Source organism: Bos indicus, chromosome X (genome assembly GCF_029378745.1).
Source record: "Bos indicus isolate NIAB-ARS_2022 breed Sahiwal x Tharparkar chromosome X, NIAB-ARS_B.indTharparkar_mat_pri_1.0, whole genome shotgun sequence".
NCBI lineage: Eukaryota > Metazoa > Chordata > Mammalia > Artiodactyla > Bovidae > Bos > Bos indicus.
This window is the reverse complement of record NC_091789.1, coordinates 39,495,586-39,515,443: the sequence shown is the minus strand read 5'-3', so window position 1 is coordinate 39,515,443 and position 19,858 is coordinate 39,495,586. Positions and strand designations below refer to the sequence as shown.

Genomic DNA, 19,858 nt, shown 5'->3' with positions numbered 1-19,858 from the left:
GTTCTCCCTACCTTGCAAACTTTAGGTTCTGAATCAAGTCCATTAACCTCACACTGCACCATTTGCAGAATGAGATGAAGCCCTACTGTTGTCAAGCTGCGTGGGGATTTCAGACAAGGATGGAAGTCTTCAGTGGCTGGTGCCCACTGAGAGCCCATCCAGTTAAGTGCTGTTGAAGTGCCCAGAGCTCTCAGGGGCCAGCCTTCTGGTCCAGAGGGTCACCTCCCAGCCCCACCCCTACAGAGAGGTCAGAGGTAAAAGAGCACAACACAAATCCTTTATTAATAGTTTATAAGACAACCAGGGGATTCAAGTGATGCCAGGGAGGCAGAAAGAACAGTGGGCCCCAGTGAGGGTCCGGGTCTTAGGCCCCATTGGACTGGGCTCCCCTTATAGAAAAGGGCAGCTCTTCCACTTGCAGCCCAGGGCTAGGCCCTGCCTGAGGCTCCCATGCCTGCAGGGAGCACAGGCAGAAGAAAGACATGGCTGATGGCTATCCCTGAGGAAGCGGTGAGATCAGGGCTCCTCCTTCCAGTGCCCAGCTGGATCAGGCCCTCTTTCCAGTCCCCAGCTCTGGGAGCAAACAGCTTGCAGGTGAGAGAGCTCAGGGCCCCTGCCTAAAGGTCTTTCCTCCCTGCGTGGCCAAGTGCGAGGAGCAGCTGAGAGCCTTCTTTCAGTGGCAGAACCAGAGGCGCTGCAATGCTCGCCCACTCGGAGGGGGAACCCTGGAAAGGTTATGCACCAATCTGTCAAAAAGACCATATCTGAGCTCCGAGCATCAGTCCATCCCCCAGCCCAGCACCCAAAGGCGGCACTGAGAGAGCTGGGAGGGGTCCCAGAGCTGTGTCTGGCCCAGGCCTCGCCCCCCCTCCCAGTCCAAAAGGCAGCTGGACCCAGGTCTAGGCGGGATGGCACCTATCTGGCTTGCAGGTGGTTGTGGAGCTGCTCCGCCTGGCTCTTCAGGCGCTGGAATTCCTCTTGGATGAAGTCCGTCAGGGCTTTGCGCATCTCCACCTGAGGGCGAAGGACTGGGGCTGCCACGCAGTCCTTAGGGAGCTTCACCCGGGGTGCCTGGGGAAGCCAAGGGCACTGGGACGGGCGAGGACAGCCCCAGGGAGAAACTCACCGCTGACTTGTTCTCTGCCCGCAGCCGTTCGAGCACAGGCCTGGCACTGAAGGGCTTGCCAATCAGCACGGTGATTTTCTGCGGGGAGACCAGCCGCCAGTGGATTGACAGGAGCGGGGGGCGGGGTGCCCACAACCCCAGTGCTAAGATGCTGAGTACCCCCTTGGGTCCACCCTCCCTCTTTAAAATGGGGTGATTGGGCTCAGTGACATCCAAGGGCCCTGCCAGTCCTGGGGTACATGCCCAAGTCGTCCCTATCCTCCCCTTGCCCTGGCCGTGGTGCCAGGAAACCGCCCATCATCTCTGCTTCACTCTGTTCCCTCTGCTGCAAGCCCAGCCCCTCTTGAATCTGGGCTCAGTGGTGCCGCATGGGAGTCACAGGGCAGAGGGCAGACAGACAGACAGACAGACATGATCGGTGGCCCCACCTACCTGCCCAAAGCGGGGGAAGTAGGGTGGGCTGTTAGGAAGGACGTCGTTCATTCCTACGGCACAGCAGACAGAGAGCCAGGGTGCAGGTGTCGGGGGTGGAGCGGGGCAGTCTGGGCACCCTGCCTCGACCACCCAGAGGAGACCCACCCCACAAGACCACTGTGCAAAGCCCTTCTCCCTGGGCTGCAGCAGTGGCCCGAGAGGTAGGCTCACCGACATGCCACAGGGGCAGGATGATCGGATTGAGATGACATTCGGCAATCAGGCGACCTATTCCTGCCCAGGGGGAAGAGGCAGAAACATTGGCATGAGCGGCGTTTTGGTGCCAGCCTGTGGACAGGGTCGCTCCTGCCCTTCCTGCAACCCCATTCAAAGCAGCTGCCCTGGGCCATCTCCTCTTCCAGGCAGGCCTTGGTCTGGGCCCGTCCCCCTCCTGTGGCAATGATCACAGTTATCCGCCCCACATGCCCGGGTCCCACCCAGCCAGAAAGGACCAATGGCTCTTACCCCACTTGAAGCGGAGGAACTCGGAGCTCATGTTCACCTTCCCTGTCAAGAGAGAGGATGGAGTTGCGGCTTAGGGGCCACTGGGAGGAGGTAGAGGGCAGTCCCATCCAGATCCTCGAGCGAGTTGCAACCCTGCTAGCGCCACTGACCTTCTGGGAAGATATGCACCCAGTCCCCGTGGTTGAGCTTCTCCAAAATGAAATCCATTCCCTTCTGGTAGACACCATCTCCTGCCAATGAGAAAGTCTCCTCCGTCAGTCTCGGTTGTCCCAGGACCCCCCTCCTCCACTTCACCCTCAGGGCCTGGTCCACGGAACACCTCAGATGGTAAAGCATGTGCTTGCAACGCGGGAGACTCGGGTTCAATCCCTGGGTTGGGAAGATCCCGGAGTCGGGAAGATCCCCTGGAGAAGGAAATGGCAACCCACTCCAGTACTCTTGCCTAGAAAATTCCATGGATGGAGGAGCCTGGCGGGCTACAGTCCATGGGATCGCAAAGAGTCAGCCACAACTGAGTGACTTCCCTTACTTCCTTACGACCCATCTATGACCCTGTCTTCTGCCCGTCAGTCCAAGCACAGCTGCATCCCCTGAGCAGCTCCGGCTGTGGTCGGACACCTGCAGTGTGTGCCCTCTCGGACCCCCAAACCGATTACTGTCCTCCCTGCCCCCGCTTCCACAGTTGGGCTCTTGGAGCCTCGGGACGAGCTAATCCAGGGGCAAGCCTCCCAGTGGCTGCCGCTGGCCCAGAGGAAGCTGCAGGAGCAAAGCAAGGCTATTTGTGATCTCCAGTCTCACTGGGGCCCAGGGTTCTGCATAGCAAGCCTTTCCCCAGGGTCTCTTCCAGGCCAGTTCCCACAGGCACCCCTCAGGGGCCTCTGAGCCTCACCTGAGTCCTCAGCCTCTGCCGTCCCTCCCTCCTGCTGGCCCCTTCCTCAAAGGGCACCCCTTGAAAACTCGAGTCGCCCTTGTAAAGAATCCGCCTGCAATGTGGGAGACCTGGGTTTGATCCCTGGGCTGGGAAGATTCCCCTGGAGAAGGGAACGGCTTACCCACTCCAGTATTCTGGCCTGGAGAATTCCATGGACTTTATAGTCCATGGGTCGCAAAGAGTTGGACACGACTGAGTGACTTTGACTCACAGTGTCACTGAGAGTTGGGGAAAAGTCAAATCTGCTACACGGAAAATGCTGTGGCTGAGCCATCCCCAATGCTGGCAACACTGCCTCAGAGATGCCCCGAGACTGTGACACTGGCCCCAAGTGGCCCAGCGGTCAGCAATAACCCAGACACGACTGCTGGCTCTTGACTTGGAAGTCACATGGGGACAATCTGTGCCCACACGCAGTAAAAACCTTGACCTTGCTTGTCAAGCCTGTCCGGAGAGTGGACAGAGACCGAGAAAGATGGAGGCTGAAAAAGAGGGGTAAATATCCTTACCTCATCAAGTGAGGAGTAGAGAGCCACAACACAAAGGGGGAGAGTGGGGCTTCCCTGGTGGCCCAGTGGCTGAGATTCCACACCACCCACTGCAGGGGGTGCGGGTGCATTCCTGGTCAGGGAAGTAAGATCTTGCTTGCCCTGTGGCATGACCAAGAAAAATAAACAGGGAGACACAGACAGAGGGATGGTAAGACTACCTGGGCAGATGCCCTAAGAAATGGACTTCCAACCTGTTCTCTGCAAGGCCAAGTCTTTGGAAGGTGCAAGATAGGGATCTAAGAGTCTCAACCCAATCCACATGGGAACGGCCTGGCAGCTCCCTCAGGGGCTGGAGTTGGGAAGCAGTCACCCACTGCAGTTTCTCTGGGTGTCATGAGTGAGAGCTGCAGGTTCCCTACTTGGGATCACATGACCTGCTAGGGCTGGGCTTCAGAGGCACAGGCTCCTGCTTGACAAAAACCCACTGGTGTGAACCAGCCTTTCAGCTCGCGATCAAAATTTTAAAATTCTATGCTTGGGGAGCAACCCTTCAGGATGTTTAGCTTTTACAAATGCTATTTCTACTCACTTGCATGGCTTGTGCAAGATCACTTTGATACTTCATGTCCTAGCATGAGGTGGGGAGGAAATTTTCTGGAACACAGAAGCAAAGTATACTGGATACTTCCTTTGCTTCAATTGTTAGGCCTTTACTGCACGAACAATGCATTTGACAGCTTGTCCCTTCCCGCATTCTCTCACCAGAAGGTGCTTAGGATTAAGACTGCACTTGCTATTTTTATTGTACCCTAAAATGTAGATACAGGTCAAAAAGAAGAACAAGGCTAGAAGTGGACACGGAAGGCCCCTGAGGTCACAGAAAGGAGGGACTGAGACTCAAGACAGAGTACCTGAGCAGCATCAGCATCGCTCAGAGCAGTGCATGATGGATACCACGGTCAACTGCCAAGACACGGGGGCCTCTGCTTGTGTTTTGGGGAGATGAAGTTGCCTCCAAATGCAGCAAAAAGAGAGTGTTCCAGGCAGGGGTCTCTGGGGAGTAAGTAAGTCTGCAGACCTGAGGGGTGGGCACTGCAACTTTTCATTGGATGGTGATGGTTTAGTCGCCAAGTCGTGTCTGACTCTTGCGACCCCATGGGTTGTAGCCCGCCAGGCTCCTCTGTTCATGGGATTCTCTGGGCAAGAATACTGGAGTGGGTTGCCATTTCCTTCTCCAGAGGCTCTTCCCAATGCAGGGATTGAACCCAGATCTCCTGCATCGCAGGCAGATTCTTTTCCGACTGAGCCAAACCATCATTACCGTTTCCACTACTAGCAATAAGGTTCCCCTGACCTCGAACACCCCCTGGTTACTTCCTCCTGATACCCCAACTTCTGGGAGGAGTGGCCCCCCTTGCTGGGCCCCTCCCCACCACTCCCACAGCTCCGATGGCTGTCAGTTCAGGGAATTGGCTTCTCCAGGGTCACGGGAAGCTTCCACAATAGCCAGGAGCCCTGTTTGGCTCCCTGCTGCACTGGGGGCTTGTGTCTCCACTGTGGTAAGGGGCTGTCCTGGTCTCTTCTCTCCCCCTCTATGCTCTCATTTCTGTGTGGCTGACTTTGTTTGCACCAGAGTTCCCAGGATTTTTAGAGTTCCAGAATGGCACATCACACTGTCTCTGGATTGCTCCCTCCTAGGATGACAGGGTTTCTCAACATCCTGCTGCTTGTTCCTGGTCCCATCCTCCCAGTGGCTCCCTGGCACCTGCCATCACCTAGCGTCATCGTTGAGTTTTCTTCTCCTTGCCCCCCACCCTCGGCCACAAGCAATCTATCAACAAGTCCTAGCAACTCCACCTCCAAAGCACAGCCCAAAGCACGTGGTCCCTGGCTCTCTGTGGTGACCCCCAGAGGCCCTGTCACCAGAGGAACCATGACAGCCCCTAACCAGGGTCCCGGCCTCCACTCAATCCCGATTCTGTCCACCAGGTACACTGCAGCCCGGGGGCTCTCTCTCTCTTAACCACACAAGAAAGCACATCAAATTCTTAGCATGACTGTTCTAGAAGCTTCACAGGCAGCCCGCAACCTACATTTTCTGCCTTGGTCACGTACCCTTCCGGGGTTTGCTACGTGCTTCCTGGGTCTAGGATGCCTTGCCTTTCATACTCTGCTGGGAAAAATCCCACTTCCCCAGAGGAACAAGCAAGCTGGATTTGAATCCAGGCTTGGCCACCTCTCGCCCTGTGATCTTGGCCCCACAGCTTTCTCTCTCCGAGCCCCTTTTTCTGGAGAAGGGGGATCCGAATGGCCCCGACCTTCTGAAGCTTTCAAGAGGTGCGAAGTAATCACTCCATGTCACATGACTCGACACAGAAGCCTGTTTTCACAAACTCATAGCCTCTGGCACGTGCCACCACCATCACTGACTGATGACACCACATGGCCATCAGTGCATCTCTTAGCAACGGCCTCCGGAGAAGCAACTGTGGATAATGTCTCCTTGACCTCCAATGCCAGAGCCCCAGGACACCCAGTCCTCCGACACTCGCAGGGAAATCGGTGCTCTCCAAGAAACCATTGCTCCCTCCTCCCAGATGATGGAGGTGGGCCTCATGCGAGTGAGGCAGCCGCCCCTGGCACCCAGGTGGCCTGTCCCACTGGAGTCCCTCAACTCCCAGTGCAGCTGAACCAGAGACACTGCCACCAGTCTCCCTGCCCCTGGAAGGGTCAGAGAAGCGTCCCTGGCACCCAGCAGCCCAACAGCCCCTCGTAGAGGAGCAGCTCACCTCGGCACACGGGCACACACTTGCCCAAGCTGAAGAAGTGTGAGTGCAGCTCCTTGGTGAAGCAGATGTCTGCAGCTGTGGGGGTCCTGGAGTGGGGACGGATGCAGTCACCCCGGCTTCCTCTGCACCCTGCTTCCCTGCCACCCTCCTCCCACCAGCGTGCTGCCTAATGGCATTGGCAATGCAGAATGGAGGCACAGGAGGGCCAGTGGGGTCCCACCCTAGGCCCTGCCTGGACTGCTGGAGGCCACCTCCTGAGCAGGCCAGGAGGAGGGCCAATCTGGGCAGATGGGTAAGGCCTGCTGGGCCCACCGTGGGGATCCATTCCTCCTCACCAACGCATCAACTTCAGGTTCCAGATATGACGGAGTTTCAGGATCCCTGGAGGAGAGAAGGCTGCATGCCCCAACTGAGCTTGTACCTAGTGGGGCACCACTTTCTGTCACCCTGTTTCAGGGAATGAGGGACAAGGACATTTCCCTATAGCCCAAAGAGCTATCTTCCAGACCCTTCGGCTGAACGCCCAAGTTCTCCTGGCTCCTCCATCTTCCACCCCCTATATCTTAGTAGTCACCACATCCGGTCTGCCTACCTCCCTGATATATGCTAATGCTGCCCATCCCTGCTGACTCAGCATTAAAGAATCCACTTGCAATGCAGGAGATGGGAGTTCGATCCCTGGGTGGGGAAGATCCCCTGGAAGAGGGCATGACAACCCACTCCAGTATTCTTGCCTAGAGAATCCCATGGACAGAGGAGCCTGGTGCACTGCAGTCCATGGGGTCGCAAAGAGTCAGACAAGACTGAAGCGACTAAGCATGCACACACAGCACATCCTTTTAACTATTCCTCCACTGTCACTGCCACCACCCTGGTCCAGGTGACTGGATGGCACTAAAACCTTCCTCCTGGTCCCTGGGATCTGCCTCTGGCACCCTACAGGCCATCTTCTGCCCAGCAGCAAGTGTGTGCTCTGAAAGACTGAATTGACCACACGGCTCCCCATGAGCTCCCTGTCCTCGTCCAGCAGTGGGAGCTCTGGACACCCCTGTAGCCAGCCACCTGGGTTATTGGAGCTAAGCAACTCCCTGTGAAGTCAGCACAGCAGAACTTGTAGACTCCCCAGTGAGGCTGGTCGAAGGCTACAAACCCAGTCTGGGGCAAAGCCGGAACCAGAACACAGGTCTTCTAGCCCCTAGCCCAGAGCTTCCTTGACAGGACACCCTATGCTCCTCAGATTTATTCCCAAGGCTCTTCCGAACCATCAACAGTTTAAAGAATGGAGGATCCCGCAGGCCTGATAGCTCAGAGTAAAGTAGCTGTCAGACCTTGCCCTGTGGTCATCTCACTTCCCCCAAATTCCAGAGGCCCTCTCCCAATCACACTGCCTAGGAGAATGCTGAAGGGGCCACAAAATAAACTTTCATCCCTGGGGCAGGACACCCCTTAAACAGGAGTGTCAGGGCCGGGCAAAGAGCCCTGTGAGTTTGTTCTGCTTGTTTGGCCCTGACCCAGGTTCCCTCCTTGCCTCCCCAAGCCGAGCACGCTGGCCCGTGTACCCCAGAGATGAGGGTCATCCATGCACGACTGGTGATTGGAGACCGTGATGAGGGGTGTGGCTGGGCCTCGGTTCTCGATGAGCTCGTACAGCACCTCCTTGTTGTGGACGGTGAGGTGGTTCATGCACTCTGAGGGGAGACGGGCAGGGTAGGGATCTTGGCTTCTTTCCCCAGGGGCCCAGGGCTCCCCCCTACCAAGCCAGCCCCTGCCAGCGCCCCGAACCCCAACTCTGGCTGGGCGTGGAGCCACGCGGCCGACCCTGCCTCGGCTGTGGGCCCACTCACTGGTCCAGAAGCAGCTGTAGGTGCCCACCAGGCCCATGACGACGCTGCTGGCCAGGGTCCAGGTGAGCGGCGGCACCGCGGGGAACGGCCATTTCACGTGGAGGGGCATCTCCCCCGCGACCCAGCTTCCGCCACAGCCCCAGCGGCCCGGCGCTCCCCTTGCCCTGTGGCAAGCCTATAGGGGCCGCTCTAGGTCTACGTCCTCAACCGCTCGGGAGCCGAGTCACTAAACAGGCCCACGGACGGGCGCCACAGCCCGGCGCGACAGGGCACTCGACCAAGATCACCTCGCAGGTCGGGCCTGAACCGGGCCCAGCCCCGGCCTCGCTCTCGCGCCACCCACCAGCCGTCCCAGAACCAAGAAACCGGGAGCGCACCCAGGACCCAGGACTGATGGCGGCGGTAGCCGCGAGCTCCGCGGACCCGCCGGAAAGCGAGACTGCGGTGGCGCCGGGCTCGACCGCCGACTGTCGCAAAACGCGCTCAGGCCGCTGGATGGCAGCGATGACAGGCTCACGGGCGGCTTGGCCCCGCCACGCCACGGCCCCGCCACGCTCCGGCGCAGGAGGGGCTCGAGCCCCGCCCCCCCGTCCAAGTCCACTTCCCTTTTGTCTGCTTTGTTCGTCCTTGGAAAAGTCTCCGTGATTAACGTGCTGCCTGGCACGTTTATCTGACGCCACTCAAGGTCAGGGTTGGCAGAGCCCTTTTAGTTTTTTCCCCTTTCTTTTTTTTTTTTTTTTCTTTTTTTGTGAGAGGTCAAGAACACATTAATTAAGAAGCTGCCTTCATCCACCTGATATCACCACATACGGATAAGGTCTCAGGCGAGCTGAAAGTTCCACAAGGCCTGCTGCTGCTGCTAAGTCGCTTCAGTCGTGTCCGACTCTGTGGGACCCCTGAGACGGCAGCCCACCAGGCTACCCCGTCCCTGGGATTCTCCAGGCAAGAACACTGGAGTGGGTTGCCGTTTCCTTCTCCAATGCGTGAAAGTGAAAAGTGAAAGTGAAGTCGCTCAGTGGTGTCTGACTTTTCACGACCCCATGGACTGCAGCCTACCAGGCTCCTCCATCCATGGGATTTTCCAGGCAAGAGTACTGGAGTGGGGTGCCATCGCCTTCTCCGTCCCCTTTATTTTCATTAATTTCATCTAACATGGAATTAACTACTTTGTAGCATTTTTATTATATAGATTATTTTATGAATGTACCATATGTAATGTTATTACACTACGTAATTTTACATAATTATCTACATACACTTCAAAATTCAGACTTAAATTGAAGAAAGTAGGGAAAACCATTAGACCAATCAGGTAGGACCTACATCAAATCCCTTACAATTGTACAGTGGAAGTGACAATAGATTCAAGGGATTAGATCTGATAGAGTGCCTGAAGAACTATGGACGGAGGCTTGTGACATTGTACAGGAGGCAGGGATTAAGACCATCCCCAAGAAAAAGAAATGCAAAAAGGCAAAATACTTGTCTGAGGAGGCCTTAGAAATAGCTGAGAAAAGAAGAGAGGCAAAAGGCAAAGGAGAAAAGGAAAGATATACCCATCTGAATGCAGAGTTCCAAAGAATAGCAAGGAGAGATAAGAAAGCCTTCCTCAGTGATCAATGCAAAGGAATAGAGGAAAACAATAGAATGGGAAAGACTAGAGATCCCTTCAAGAAAATTAAAGATACCAAGGGAACATTTCCTGCAAAGATGGGCACAATAGAGGACAGAAATGGTATGGACCTAACAGAAGCAGAAGGTATTAAGAAGAGGTGGCAAGAATACACAGAAGAACTATACAAAAAAGATCTTAATGACCCAGATAACCACGATGGTATGATCACTCACCTAGAGCCAGATATCCTGGAATGTGAAGTCCAGTGGGCCTTAGAAAGCATCACTACGAACAAAGCTAGTGGAGGTGATGGAATTCCAGGTGAGCTATTTCCAGTCCTAAAAGATGATGCTGTGAAAGTGCTGCACTCAATATGCCAGCAAATTTGGAAAACTCAGCAGTGGCCACAGGACTGGAAAAGATCAGTTTTCATTCCAGTCCAAAAGAAAGGCTATGGCAAAGAATGTTCGAACTCCCGCACAACTGCACTCATCTCACATGCTAGCAAAGTAATGCTCAAAATTCTCCAAGTGAGGCTTCAACAGTACATGAACTGAGAACTTCCAGATGTTTAAGCATGGTTTAGAAAAGGGAGAGGAACCAGAGATCAAATGTCCATCTGATGGGATCATACAAAAAGCAAGAGAGTTCCGGAAAAACATCAACTTCTGCTTTATTGACTACACCAAAGCCTTTGACTGTGTGGATCACAACAACAAACTGTGGAAAATTCTTCAAGAGATGGGAATACTAGACCATCTGACCTGCCTCCTGAAAAATATGTATGCACATCGAGAAGCAACAATTAGAACAGGACATGGAACAATGGACGGGTTCCAAACTGGGAAAGGAGTATGTCAAAGCTGTATATTGTTACCCCATTTATTTAACTTTTATGCAGAGTACATCATGTGAAATACCAGGCTGGATGAAGCACAAGCTGGAATCAAGAAATATCAATAACCTCAGATATGCAGATGACACCACACCTAATGCCAGAAAGCGAAGAAGAAATAAAGAACCTCTTAATAAAGGTGAAAGAAGAGAGTGAAAAAGCTGGCTTAAAACTCAGCATTCAAAATACTCAAATCATGGCATCCGGTCCCATCACTAAATGGCAAATAGATGGGGAAACAATGGAAACAGTGACAGACTTTATTTTCTTAGGCTCCAAAATTCCTGCAGATGGTGATTGCAGCCATGAAATTAAAAGACACTTGCTCCTTGGAAGAAAAGCAATGACCAACCTAGACAGCATATTAAAAAGCAGAGACATTCCTTTGCCAATAAAGATCCGTCTAGTCAAACCTGTGGTTTTTCCAGTAATCATGTATGCATGTGAGAGTTGGACTATAAAGAAAGCTGAGCGCGGAAGAATTGATGCTTTTTTAAACTGTGGTGTTGGAGAAGACTCTTAAGAGTCCCTTGGAGTCCCTGTATTCCTTAAGCAGTAATATTTTTAGTTTTTATTTTTTAAAGCACAGCATGACTTCATGTATTTAAAAAACATTTCCCCAGCAATTTCTTGGCGGTCCAGTGGTTAGGACTCGGCGCAGGTTCCGTCCTTGGTCCGGGAAATAAGTACCTGCAAGGTGTGGCGAGGCCAAAAAATTTAAAAATGCTCAAACCTTCTGCTCATCACCACCCCCAATCCATGAGTGGGTAGTTGCGGGGAAGACCGCACTACAAAACAGCCAGTGAGGACCCACCGCCGGGCCGCAGAACCCGCGCGAGTCGCCCACTTGTCCCAGCAGCGACCCCCACGGGGACTCTCCTCGCGGTCTGCCCTGGGCTCCACCTACACTGCGCGTTCCTGCGTCTGCTCGCCTGCGGCCATGCAGAGAACCTAGGAGTGCGCGGCCCGAGGACTTGAAGAGAAGGCTCTTGTCCTGGGGGGGTGGGGCGGTTGGGGGGCGCCCAGGCTCGCCGCGGGGCTCCCCTCGGTGCACCAGGAGCTCCAGGTCGGGCCTAGGACCGGCTCTGAGTCACGGCTCGCCCGGCGCCTCAGAGCCTCCGCCGCCGGCGGCGCCCGGTCCCTCGCGGGAGGGGAAGGCGGAGTCTGCTGAGAAGGCGGGCGGCCGGGTCAGCGTTTCCCAGGCCTGCGGGCTGCCCTCCCTTCCGCCACCGAGGCGGAGCCAGGGCCGCGCCCGCCCGCCGGAAGGGTGAGGCCGGCTAACCGGCCTCGACGGGGTTGTCAGCCTGTTGGCGGCGTCTTCCTCTGCTGTCTCCTTCCGTCTTGGTCGGCGCTGCGATTCCCTGGGGGCTGTCGCGATCAGCCCACAGCACAGAAAGTTGTAGAGACGACCTGGTCTGCGCAGGTATGGGCGCCCTCTGGCCGGAGGGGAAGGGAGAAAGTGGGCCCAGCCTGGGAAGGCCAGACGGGAAGAGAATTCCAGGGCTGGGGCTCAGGGCTGGTATTGGGAGACCAGACCCAGCTTTGGGCTGAGGCCAAAGTGAAAGTGAAGTCGCTCAGTTGTGTCCGATTCTTTGTGACCCCATGGTAGTCCATGGAATTCTCCTAGCATTCTCCAGAATACTGGCATGGGTAGCCTATCCCTTCTCCAGTGGATCTTCCCGATCCTGGGATCGAACCAGGGTCTTCTGCATTGCAGGCAGATTCTTTACCAACTGAGCTATCAGGGAAGCCCCGAGGGGAGAAACTGTCTAGTTCTTCTTGCCCTACGCCCTCCTGGGAGCCTGTGGCCCCAGAGCCTCCAAGCTTGCCCTTGCCTGCCCAGGGCTGCCTAAAGACCCATGGGCATCCCAGAATAGGCACTGGGGAAGGAGCCCAAACTAGCATGAGTGACTCTAGCAGGTGGCTAGAGAGAAACAGGCAGGGGACCCAGCCAGGGAGAAAGTGAGCCCAGGGAGGAAGGTCACAGAAGCAACAGAGAAAAGCCGGCAGAGGGAAGTAGACGGACTGACATGGCTGTGTGAGGGTGACACCAGCAGGAAGTGGGCTTTGGTTGCAGAGAAGAAGACGACTCTGGCTAACTTGAATCCAGCAATTATACTGCTGGGAGTTTGTCTTAAAGATCATGTCTGGCAGCTGGGGAGAAAGAAATGCACCATGATGGTCCTCCTGGTTGCTGATGGTGGTGAAAAGGTAGAATCAACTCTAAGGTTGAACCCTGGTGTGCTGCTGGTGGGAATGGAAGATGAGGCAGCCACTGTGGAAAATAGTATGACATTCCTCAAAAAAAAAAAAAAAAAAAAAGAGAATTACCATTTTGTTGTTGTTGCTCAGTCATGTTCAACTCTTTGCAATCCTATGGTCTGCAGCATACCAGGCTTCCCTGTCCTTCACTATCTCTCAGAGCTTGCTCAAACAAACTCATGTCTGTTGAGTCAGTGATGCCATCCAGCCATCTCATCCTCTGTCGTCCCCTTCTCCTCCTGCCTTCAAGCTTTCCCAGCATCAGGGTCTTTTCCAATGAATCGACTCTTTACATGAGGTGGCCAAAGTATTGGAGCTTCGGCTTCAGCATCAGTCCTTCCAATGAATATTTAGGACTGATTTCCTTAAGGATTGACTGGTATGATCTCCTTGCAGTCAAAGGGACTCTCAAGAGTCTTCTCCAACACCACAGTTCAAAAGCATCAATTCTTCAGTACTCAACCTTCTTTATGGTTCAACTCTCACATCGGTACATGACTACTCAAAAAACCATAGCTTTGACTAGACTGACCTTTGTTGGCAAAGTAATGTCTCTGCTTTTTAATATGCTGTCTAGGTTGGTCTTAGCTTTTCTTCCAAGGAGCAAGTGTCTTTGAATTTTATGGCTTCAGTCACCATCTGCAGTGATTTTGGAGCCCGAGAAAATAAAATCTGTCACCATTTCCATGTTTCCCCATCTATTTGCCATGAAGTGATGGGACCAGATGCCGTGATCTTAATTTTTTGAATGCTGAGTTTTAAGCCAGCTTTTCACTCTCCTCTTTCACTTTCATGAAGAAGCTCTTTAGTTCCTCTTCGCTTTCTGCCATTAGGGTGGTGTCATCTGCATATCTGAGGTTATTGACATTTCTCCTGGAAATCTTGATTCCAGTTTGTGCTTCATCCAGCCCAGCGTTTTGTATGATGCACTCTGCATAAAAGTTACATAAGTAGGGTGACAATATACAGCCTTGCCATACTCCTTTCCCAATCTGGAACCAGTCCATTGTTCCATGTCCGGTTCTAACTGTTGCTTCTTGACCTGCACACAGATTTCTCAGCAGGCAGGTAAGGTGGTCTGATATTCCCATCTCTTTAAGAATTCTCCAAAATAAGAATTTTCCACACTTTGTTGTGATCCACATAGTCACAGGCTTTAGCATAGTCAGTGAAGCAGGAATAGATATTTTTCTGGAATTCTGCTTTTTCTGTGACCCAATGGATGTTGGCAATTTGATATCTGATTCCTCTGCCTTTTCTAAATCCAGCTTGTATATCTGTAAGTTCTCAGTTCATGTACTGTTGAAGCCTAGTTTGGAGGATTTTGAGCATGACCTTGCTAGCATGACAAATGAGTGCAATTGTGTGGTAGTGTGCACATTCTTTGGTATTGCCCTTCTTTGGGATTGGAATGAAAACTGAAAACTGACCTTTTCCAGTCCTGTGGCCACTGCTGAGTTTTTCAAATTTACTGGCATTTTGAGTGCAGCACTTTCACAGCATCATCTTTTAGGATTGGAAATAGCTCACCTGGAATTCTATCACCTCCACTAGCTTTGTTTTTAGTGATGCTTCCTAAGGCCCACTTGACTTTGGACTCCAGGATGTCTGGCTCTAGGTGAGTGATCATACCATCATGGTTATCTGGGTCTTTAAGATCTTTTTTGTATAGTTTTCCTGTGTATTCTTGCCACCTCTTCTTAATATTTTCTGCTTCTGTTAGGTCCATACCATTTCTGTCCTCTATTGTGCCCATCTTTGCAGGAAATGTTCCCTTGGTATCTCTAATTTTCTTGAAGAGATCTCTAGTCTTTCCCATTCTATTGTTTTCCTCTATTTCTTAGCATTGATCACTGAGGAAGGCTTTCTTATCTCTCCTTGCTATTCTTTGGAACTCTGCGTTCAGATGGGTATATTTTTCCTTTTCTCCTTTGCCTTTCCCTTTTCTTCTTTTCACAGCTATTTGTAAGGCCTCCTCAGACAAACATTTTGCCTTTTTGCATTTCTTTTTCTTGGGGATGGTTTTGATCACCGTCTCTTGTACAATGTTATGAACCTCCATCCATAGTTCTTCAGGCACTCTGTCTATCAGATCTAATCCCTTGAATCTACATGATCCAGCAATTTCACTTCTGGGTACTTAATGAAGAGGATTGAAAGTAGGAGCTTGAAGAGATATTTGTAGAGTCGTGTTCCCAATAGCATCATTGACAGTAGCCAAAAGGTGGAAGCAACCCAGTGTCTATGGATAGGTGAATAGATAAAATGTGCTCCATCCATCCAGTGGAATGTTATTTAGAATTTCAAAAGATCATTCTGAGACCTGCTACATCATGGATGAAATGAGGACAGTATGGTCAGTGAAATCAAACAGTCACAAACAGACAGCTACTGTATGACTCCACTTGCATGAGTTGCCTAGAGGAGCCAGATTCCTAGAAACAGAAAGTACGGATGGTGGGGGGCATGGGCTGGGGGAGGGAAGGAGGGTTATTGTTTAATGGGGACAGAGTTTCAGTTTGGGGAGATGATGAAGTTCTGGGGATGGATGGTGGGGATGGTTGCACAACAAGGTGAAGGTGCTTCACGCCACTGAACTGTGCACTTAAAAATAGTTCAGATGGTAAACTCGATGCTATGTGTATTTGATCCCAATGAAAAAGAACAAGCTGAAAAAGAGCTTCCAACATACATGCTGATGTTGGAAGGTGTCCTCAGGGAAGAAAGGTAGGACATGTGTGATGGTGGCAGCACAGGGAAGCTGGTTCTGGGTAGCAGGATGAGCATCACTTTCTCTGTTGCATATTACCATGTCCTTCTGTGACTAGAACTGTGCGCAACTGGGACCTGAACCTGAGGCAACCTGCATTCCTCTGGAGGGTTCCAGAAGGCCATACACGGCCATGCTCTGCTCTTGCTCCTCCTCCTGGCCAGTGGGGCTGAGACCTTTCGCATCTGTGCCTTCAATGCGCAGCGGCTGACACTTGCCAAGGTGGCCAGGGAACCTGTGCTCGACACCTTAGTGAAGGTCAGTTCATCCCTGCAGGGAAGCTGGGCCCCTGAGGACCATGACCCAAAACCCCTAGCCCTGTCTGACCAGGGGCATGTCCCAGAGAAGAGGGGGACATCAGGAGACATGGTGTGGCAATGTGGAGCAGCACCTTCCTTCCCTGTCGGCCTCAGTCTCCTCCTCCGTGAAATGGGTGCAGTGTTGATGGCAATGGCATTCCATCTTCTCCCAGGGCTTTTCTAGCCTCATAGCTCTCTTGGGTCTGCAGCCAGCGTGTTATGACACTCATGGCCACGCCACTGCCTGGTTCCCAGAGAGACCACCCTTCTCCCTGGGCAGCTGGCCCTGAGTCGGACTAGCCTTCCTGGTTTCCTGCAGATTCTGGCTCGCTGTGACATCATGGTGCTGCAGGAGGTGGTGGACTCTTCTGACACTGCCATCCCCCTCTTACTTCGAGAACTCAATCGGTGAGGAGGGCTCTGTGGGTCTTAACAGAGGGCCCCCCACTGAGAGCCTCAGGGTCGCTGACCCCAGGTCCCCTTTCCTGGCAGATTTGGTGACTCTGGGCCCTACGCCTCCCACAGCAGCCTCCTGCTGGGGCGCAGCACATACAAGGAGAAGTACGTGTATCTCTACCGGTGAGCACAGACGGAGACCGAGGAGGCCTGGACGCTTGGTGCCGTGTAGTAGCCCCAAGGGTGGCCCTCACCTTCACATTGTACTTCTCATCAGAGGTTTTATCCCTGGGTCTTCCCATCCTCTACCCCAGATAGCTTTGGTGCCCATGTTTCCCTCCAGCAGGACACCTTCCTTCCCGAAGCATAGATGTGGGCACCCCATGCTTCCCCCCTGCAGAAGCCACTGGGGCTCAGGGCGAGGGTGGCCCCCTCTTTGGGAGTGACTGGTTGCAGCTCCCTGGGGAACTGTCTTGAGTCCTGGGCAGACACAGTTTCTGGAAACAGCCCTCAATCCCTGGGAGGACAGCCTGAGGGGGTCAGGATTGAGAGGGCAAGGGTGGCAGTTGGAGATGGAAACCTGCTCCTCTATATAGATGAAATTATATAATATCTAGAACTCAGTCCAAAATGATGGGGGAACAGAGCCCTGCCCATACACCAGCCCCGCTCCTAACCATCTCAGAGTGGAAATTGATCTGAGTGTCCATCACCCGATGAATGGGTAAATGAAAGGTGGTCTCTCCACACAGTGGAGTATCATTTGGCCTAAGAAGGGAGGAAGTCTCAGCCACGCTGCAGCCCGGATGAAGCTGGGACACATGTGCTAAGGGAAAGAACCAGTCACAGAATACTACGTATTATTTGATTTCATTCACATGACGTGTTCAGCAGAGATGGAAAACAGATCAGGGGCTGAAAGGGAGGGGAACAGAGACTGCTCATGAGTGATGTTTCTTTGACATGCTAAGAATATTCTGAAATTGATGGTGGTGATGGTTGCACAACTTTGTGCATTGCCACTGAACTGTGCATGTTAAACAAGGTGCCTTTATGGTAAGTGAATTCTAGCTCAATCTAAAAGAAGTTCTAGAAAGAAGGGCTGGAAGGCTGTGCTTCCATAAAATGAGCTGCTGGTGGCAGGCCCCCCTCCCTGAGTGCCAGCTCTGATATTGGCAGTTGCAGACCAAGAGCAGTGACATGGGGCCACCGCTTCTTGTCCCTGGTCCACCAGGTCACATGAGGCAGAGGTCCGGGACTCCTACATGTACGATGATCAGGATGATCTCTTTACCCGGGAGCCCTTTGTGTGCTGGTTCTCTTTACGCAGCAAGGGTAAGAGGAGGGGGTAGAAGGGTGGTCCCGCTATGGGGGAGCAGTAAGTGGGGTCTGGAGGGTTCTTCCAGGGAGGTGGCGGGGCTCGGTCACCCAGCAAGGACCGGGCTGGGGAGGGCCAGGAGTGGCTGGGAGCCCTGTGTCCCTGGGGTCTTGCAGTTCTTCCCAGCCTCGTGCTGGTCCCACTGCACACCACTCCGAAGGCTGTGGAGACGGAGCTGAATGCCCTGTATGACGTGTTTCTGGATGCTTCCGGGCGCTGGCAGACCAAGGTAGGGCTGGGCCGATTCTGTGGGAGGGAGGAGGGCCAGGGCAGCCAGGCGGCAGGGCCTGATGGCTGCCTGCATCTCCAGGATGTGATCCTGCTCGGGGACTTCAATGCTGACTGCACGTCGCTGACCAAAAAGCGCCTGGATGACCTAGTTCTTCGGACTCAGGCTGGCTTCCACTGGGCTATCGCCGACGGCGTGGACACTACGGTGCGGGCCAGCACCCACTGCACCTATGACCGCATCGTGCTCCACGGGGAGCACCTCCAGAGCCTGCTGCGTGGCGCGGCCGCCTTCGACTTCCCCCAGAGCTTTGGGCTCACTGAGCAGGAGGTAAAGCAGTGGTGAGGCCGCAGTGGGCTCCCCGGGAAGCCCCTCGGGCCTGAGACTGATGCTTTGTCTCCCCTCTGCCCGCCCCCAGGCTCTCAACATCAGTGACCACTACCCTGTGGAGGTGGACCTGGCGCTGAGCTGGGCAGTGCATGGGGTCCAGCCCCCCTGCCTGGCCACTCTATGGCTGTCACTGCTGCTGCCCCTCCTAGCCCCCCAGCTGGGCCTGGTGGCCTGAAACCACCTGGTGGCCTGAAACTAACCTGCTGCCCCAAAGTGAGGACTGTCCTGTCTTCTGGACTCAAAGCCCTGCCCTGCTCCCAGCCTGCCCTGGTGCCACCCCTCTGTGTGCCTTCGCTTTGGGTTTGTCCTCTGGTCGGGCCTGTGCCTGCCTGGCATCAGAAGGTGGAAAAGGCAGGTGGGGCCCTGGGGCTGGACCCATGCCACTTGTCCCCTGGGTAGTGTCAAGAATGAGGACAAAAGGCTGGGTTAGGGGGTGAGGGGGCTCAGTAGAGGTGATCTTGGCTCAAGGGCAGGGCTAAGAGAAGGGAATCACAACAGATCAAAGGATTTTATCCTGACAAAACCATCCACTCCAAGAACAGAAAGCCAGATGACACAGACATTACATGTGTGTAGCAGACATGCCAAAAGGCCATCTTTAACATACACAAGACTCCTAGGAAACAGTATTAAGACCCCAGGAGATACAAGGGTAGAGATCAGCAGTTTATATACACACACACACACACACACACAAACTAGAAAACAACAGGAGATACAAGGGTAGAGATCAGCAGTTCATACACAGACATACACACGTTAAGAAAACAGCAAGCGGTCAAACTCATTGTAACTTAACCAGATCCCATAACACCTCTGATCAAGTCCATGTTCAGAACCACAGTGCAGTTTGGCCCCTACCATTCAGGGTATGGTCAAGCACTGCCTAGAAGTCGCCAAGGCTATAGATGCACACAAAGTATCTACAGAAACCAGTTATCATGCAACCATTATAGATATTTTGTAAATGTGTGGTCCTATGGGGGTAAAGACTTCCCTGGTGGCTCAGATGGTAAAGCTGCCTACAATGTGGGAGACCTGGGTTCAATCCCTGGGTTGGGACGATCTCCTGGAGGAGGAAATAACAACCCACTCCAGTATTCTTGCCTGGAAAATCCCATGGAGGAACCTGGTAGGCTATAGTCCATGGGGTCACAAAGAGTTGGACACGACTTCACGGGGTAAAAGGACACACAACAAAAGTTAACTAAATGACCCCATTTACTGTGTTGTCAGCACAGAGCTCTTCCCCACCTTCCTTTTCCAGAAAACAGACCTCGTTAAAAATCTGGACATCAGAGCCATTGTATTGTGAATTATCTGTGATTTAGAAATATCTAGTTGAGGTACAAGGGTGGCTCATCTTGTCAAGAATCTGCCTGCAATGCAGGAGACCTGGGTCTGATCCCTGGGTTGGGAAAATCCACTGGAGGGGTAATAGCTTCTGGAGGAGGACATGGCAACCCCCTCCAGTATTTTTGCCTGGGAGATCCCATGGACAGAG

At 53.2% G+C, this 19,858-nt stretch overlaps 2 protein-coding genes across 7 annotated transcripts; one reads left to right on the top strand and one right to left on the bottom strand.

The window, feature by feature from the left end:
• Positions 1-255: 255 nt before the first annotated feature.
• On the bottom strand, positions 256-8,629 carry TAFAZZIN (tafazzin, phospholipid-lysophospholipid transacylase). Of its 6 annotated transcripts, none has more exons than XM_070784332.1 (11): positions 8,121-8,611; positions 7,836-7,964; positions 6,612-6,657; positions 6,277-6,362; positions 2,215-2,295; positions 2,066-2,107; positions 1,772-1,834; positions 1,559-1,611; positions 1,127-1,204; positions 916-1,014; positions 256-746 (listed from the first exon to the last, which is right to left on the bottom strand). In XM_070784332.1, exons 1-10 carry the CDS (start codon positions 8,227-8,229, stop codon positions 916-918), a joined length of 786 nt encoding a protein of 261 aa, XP_070640433.1. In that variant the 5' UTR covers positions 8,230-8,611; the 3' UTR covers positions 256-746. The 6 variants fall into 6 exon arrangements, with proteins under 6 accessions (XP_070640433.1, XP_019811732.1, XP_070640434.1 ...); XM_019956173.2 differs by having other exon boundaries at positions 256-725; positions 8,121-8,608; XM_070784333.1 differs by having other exon boundaries at positions 256-1,014; positions 8,498-8,629.
• Positions 8,514-19,654, top strand: DNASE1L1 (deoxyribonuclease 1 like 1). The gene is given in 11 exon segments (XM_070785016.1): positions 8,514-8,681; positions 11,458-11,632; positions 11,744-11,897; positions 15,721-15,786; positions 15,788-15,920; positions 16,281-16,369; positions 16,454-16,540; positions 17,592-17,692; positions 17,852-17,964; positions 18,046-18,294; positions 18,383-19,654. Coding segments are annotated over 11 exon segments (1,482 nt in total). The 3' UTR covers positions 18,530-19,654.
• The last annotated feature ends 204 nt before the right edge of the window (positions 19,655-19,858 follow it).

Bases quoted from the DNA above. Each gene is read 5' to 3' on its own strand.
- TAFAZZIN (XM_070784332.1), bottom strand. From the start codon at position 8,229: ATGCCCCTCCACGTGAAATGGCCGTTCCCCGCGGTGCCGCCGCTCACC. The intron at 6,363-6,611 runs GTGAGGAGGAAT...TCCCCACTCCAG, and splicing joins AACCTGAAGTTGATGCGTTG to GACCCCCACAGCTGCAGACA. The intron at 2,296-6,276 runs GTGAGCTGCTCC...TCTCATTGGCAG, and splicing joins GTGTGTGCCCGTGTGCCGAG to GAGATGGTGTCTACCAGAAG.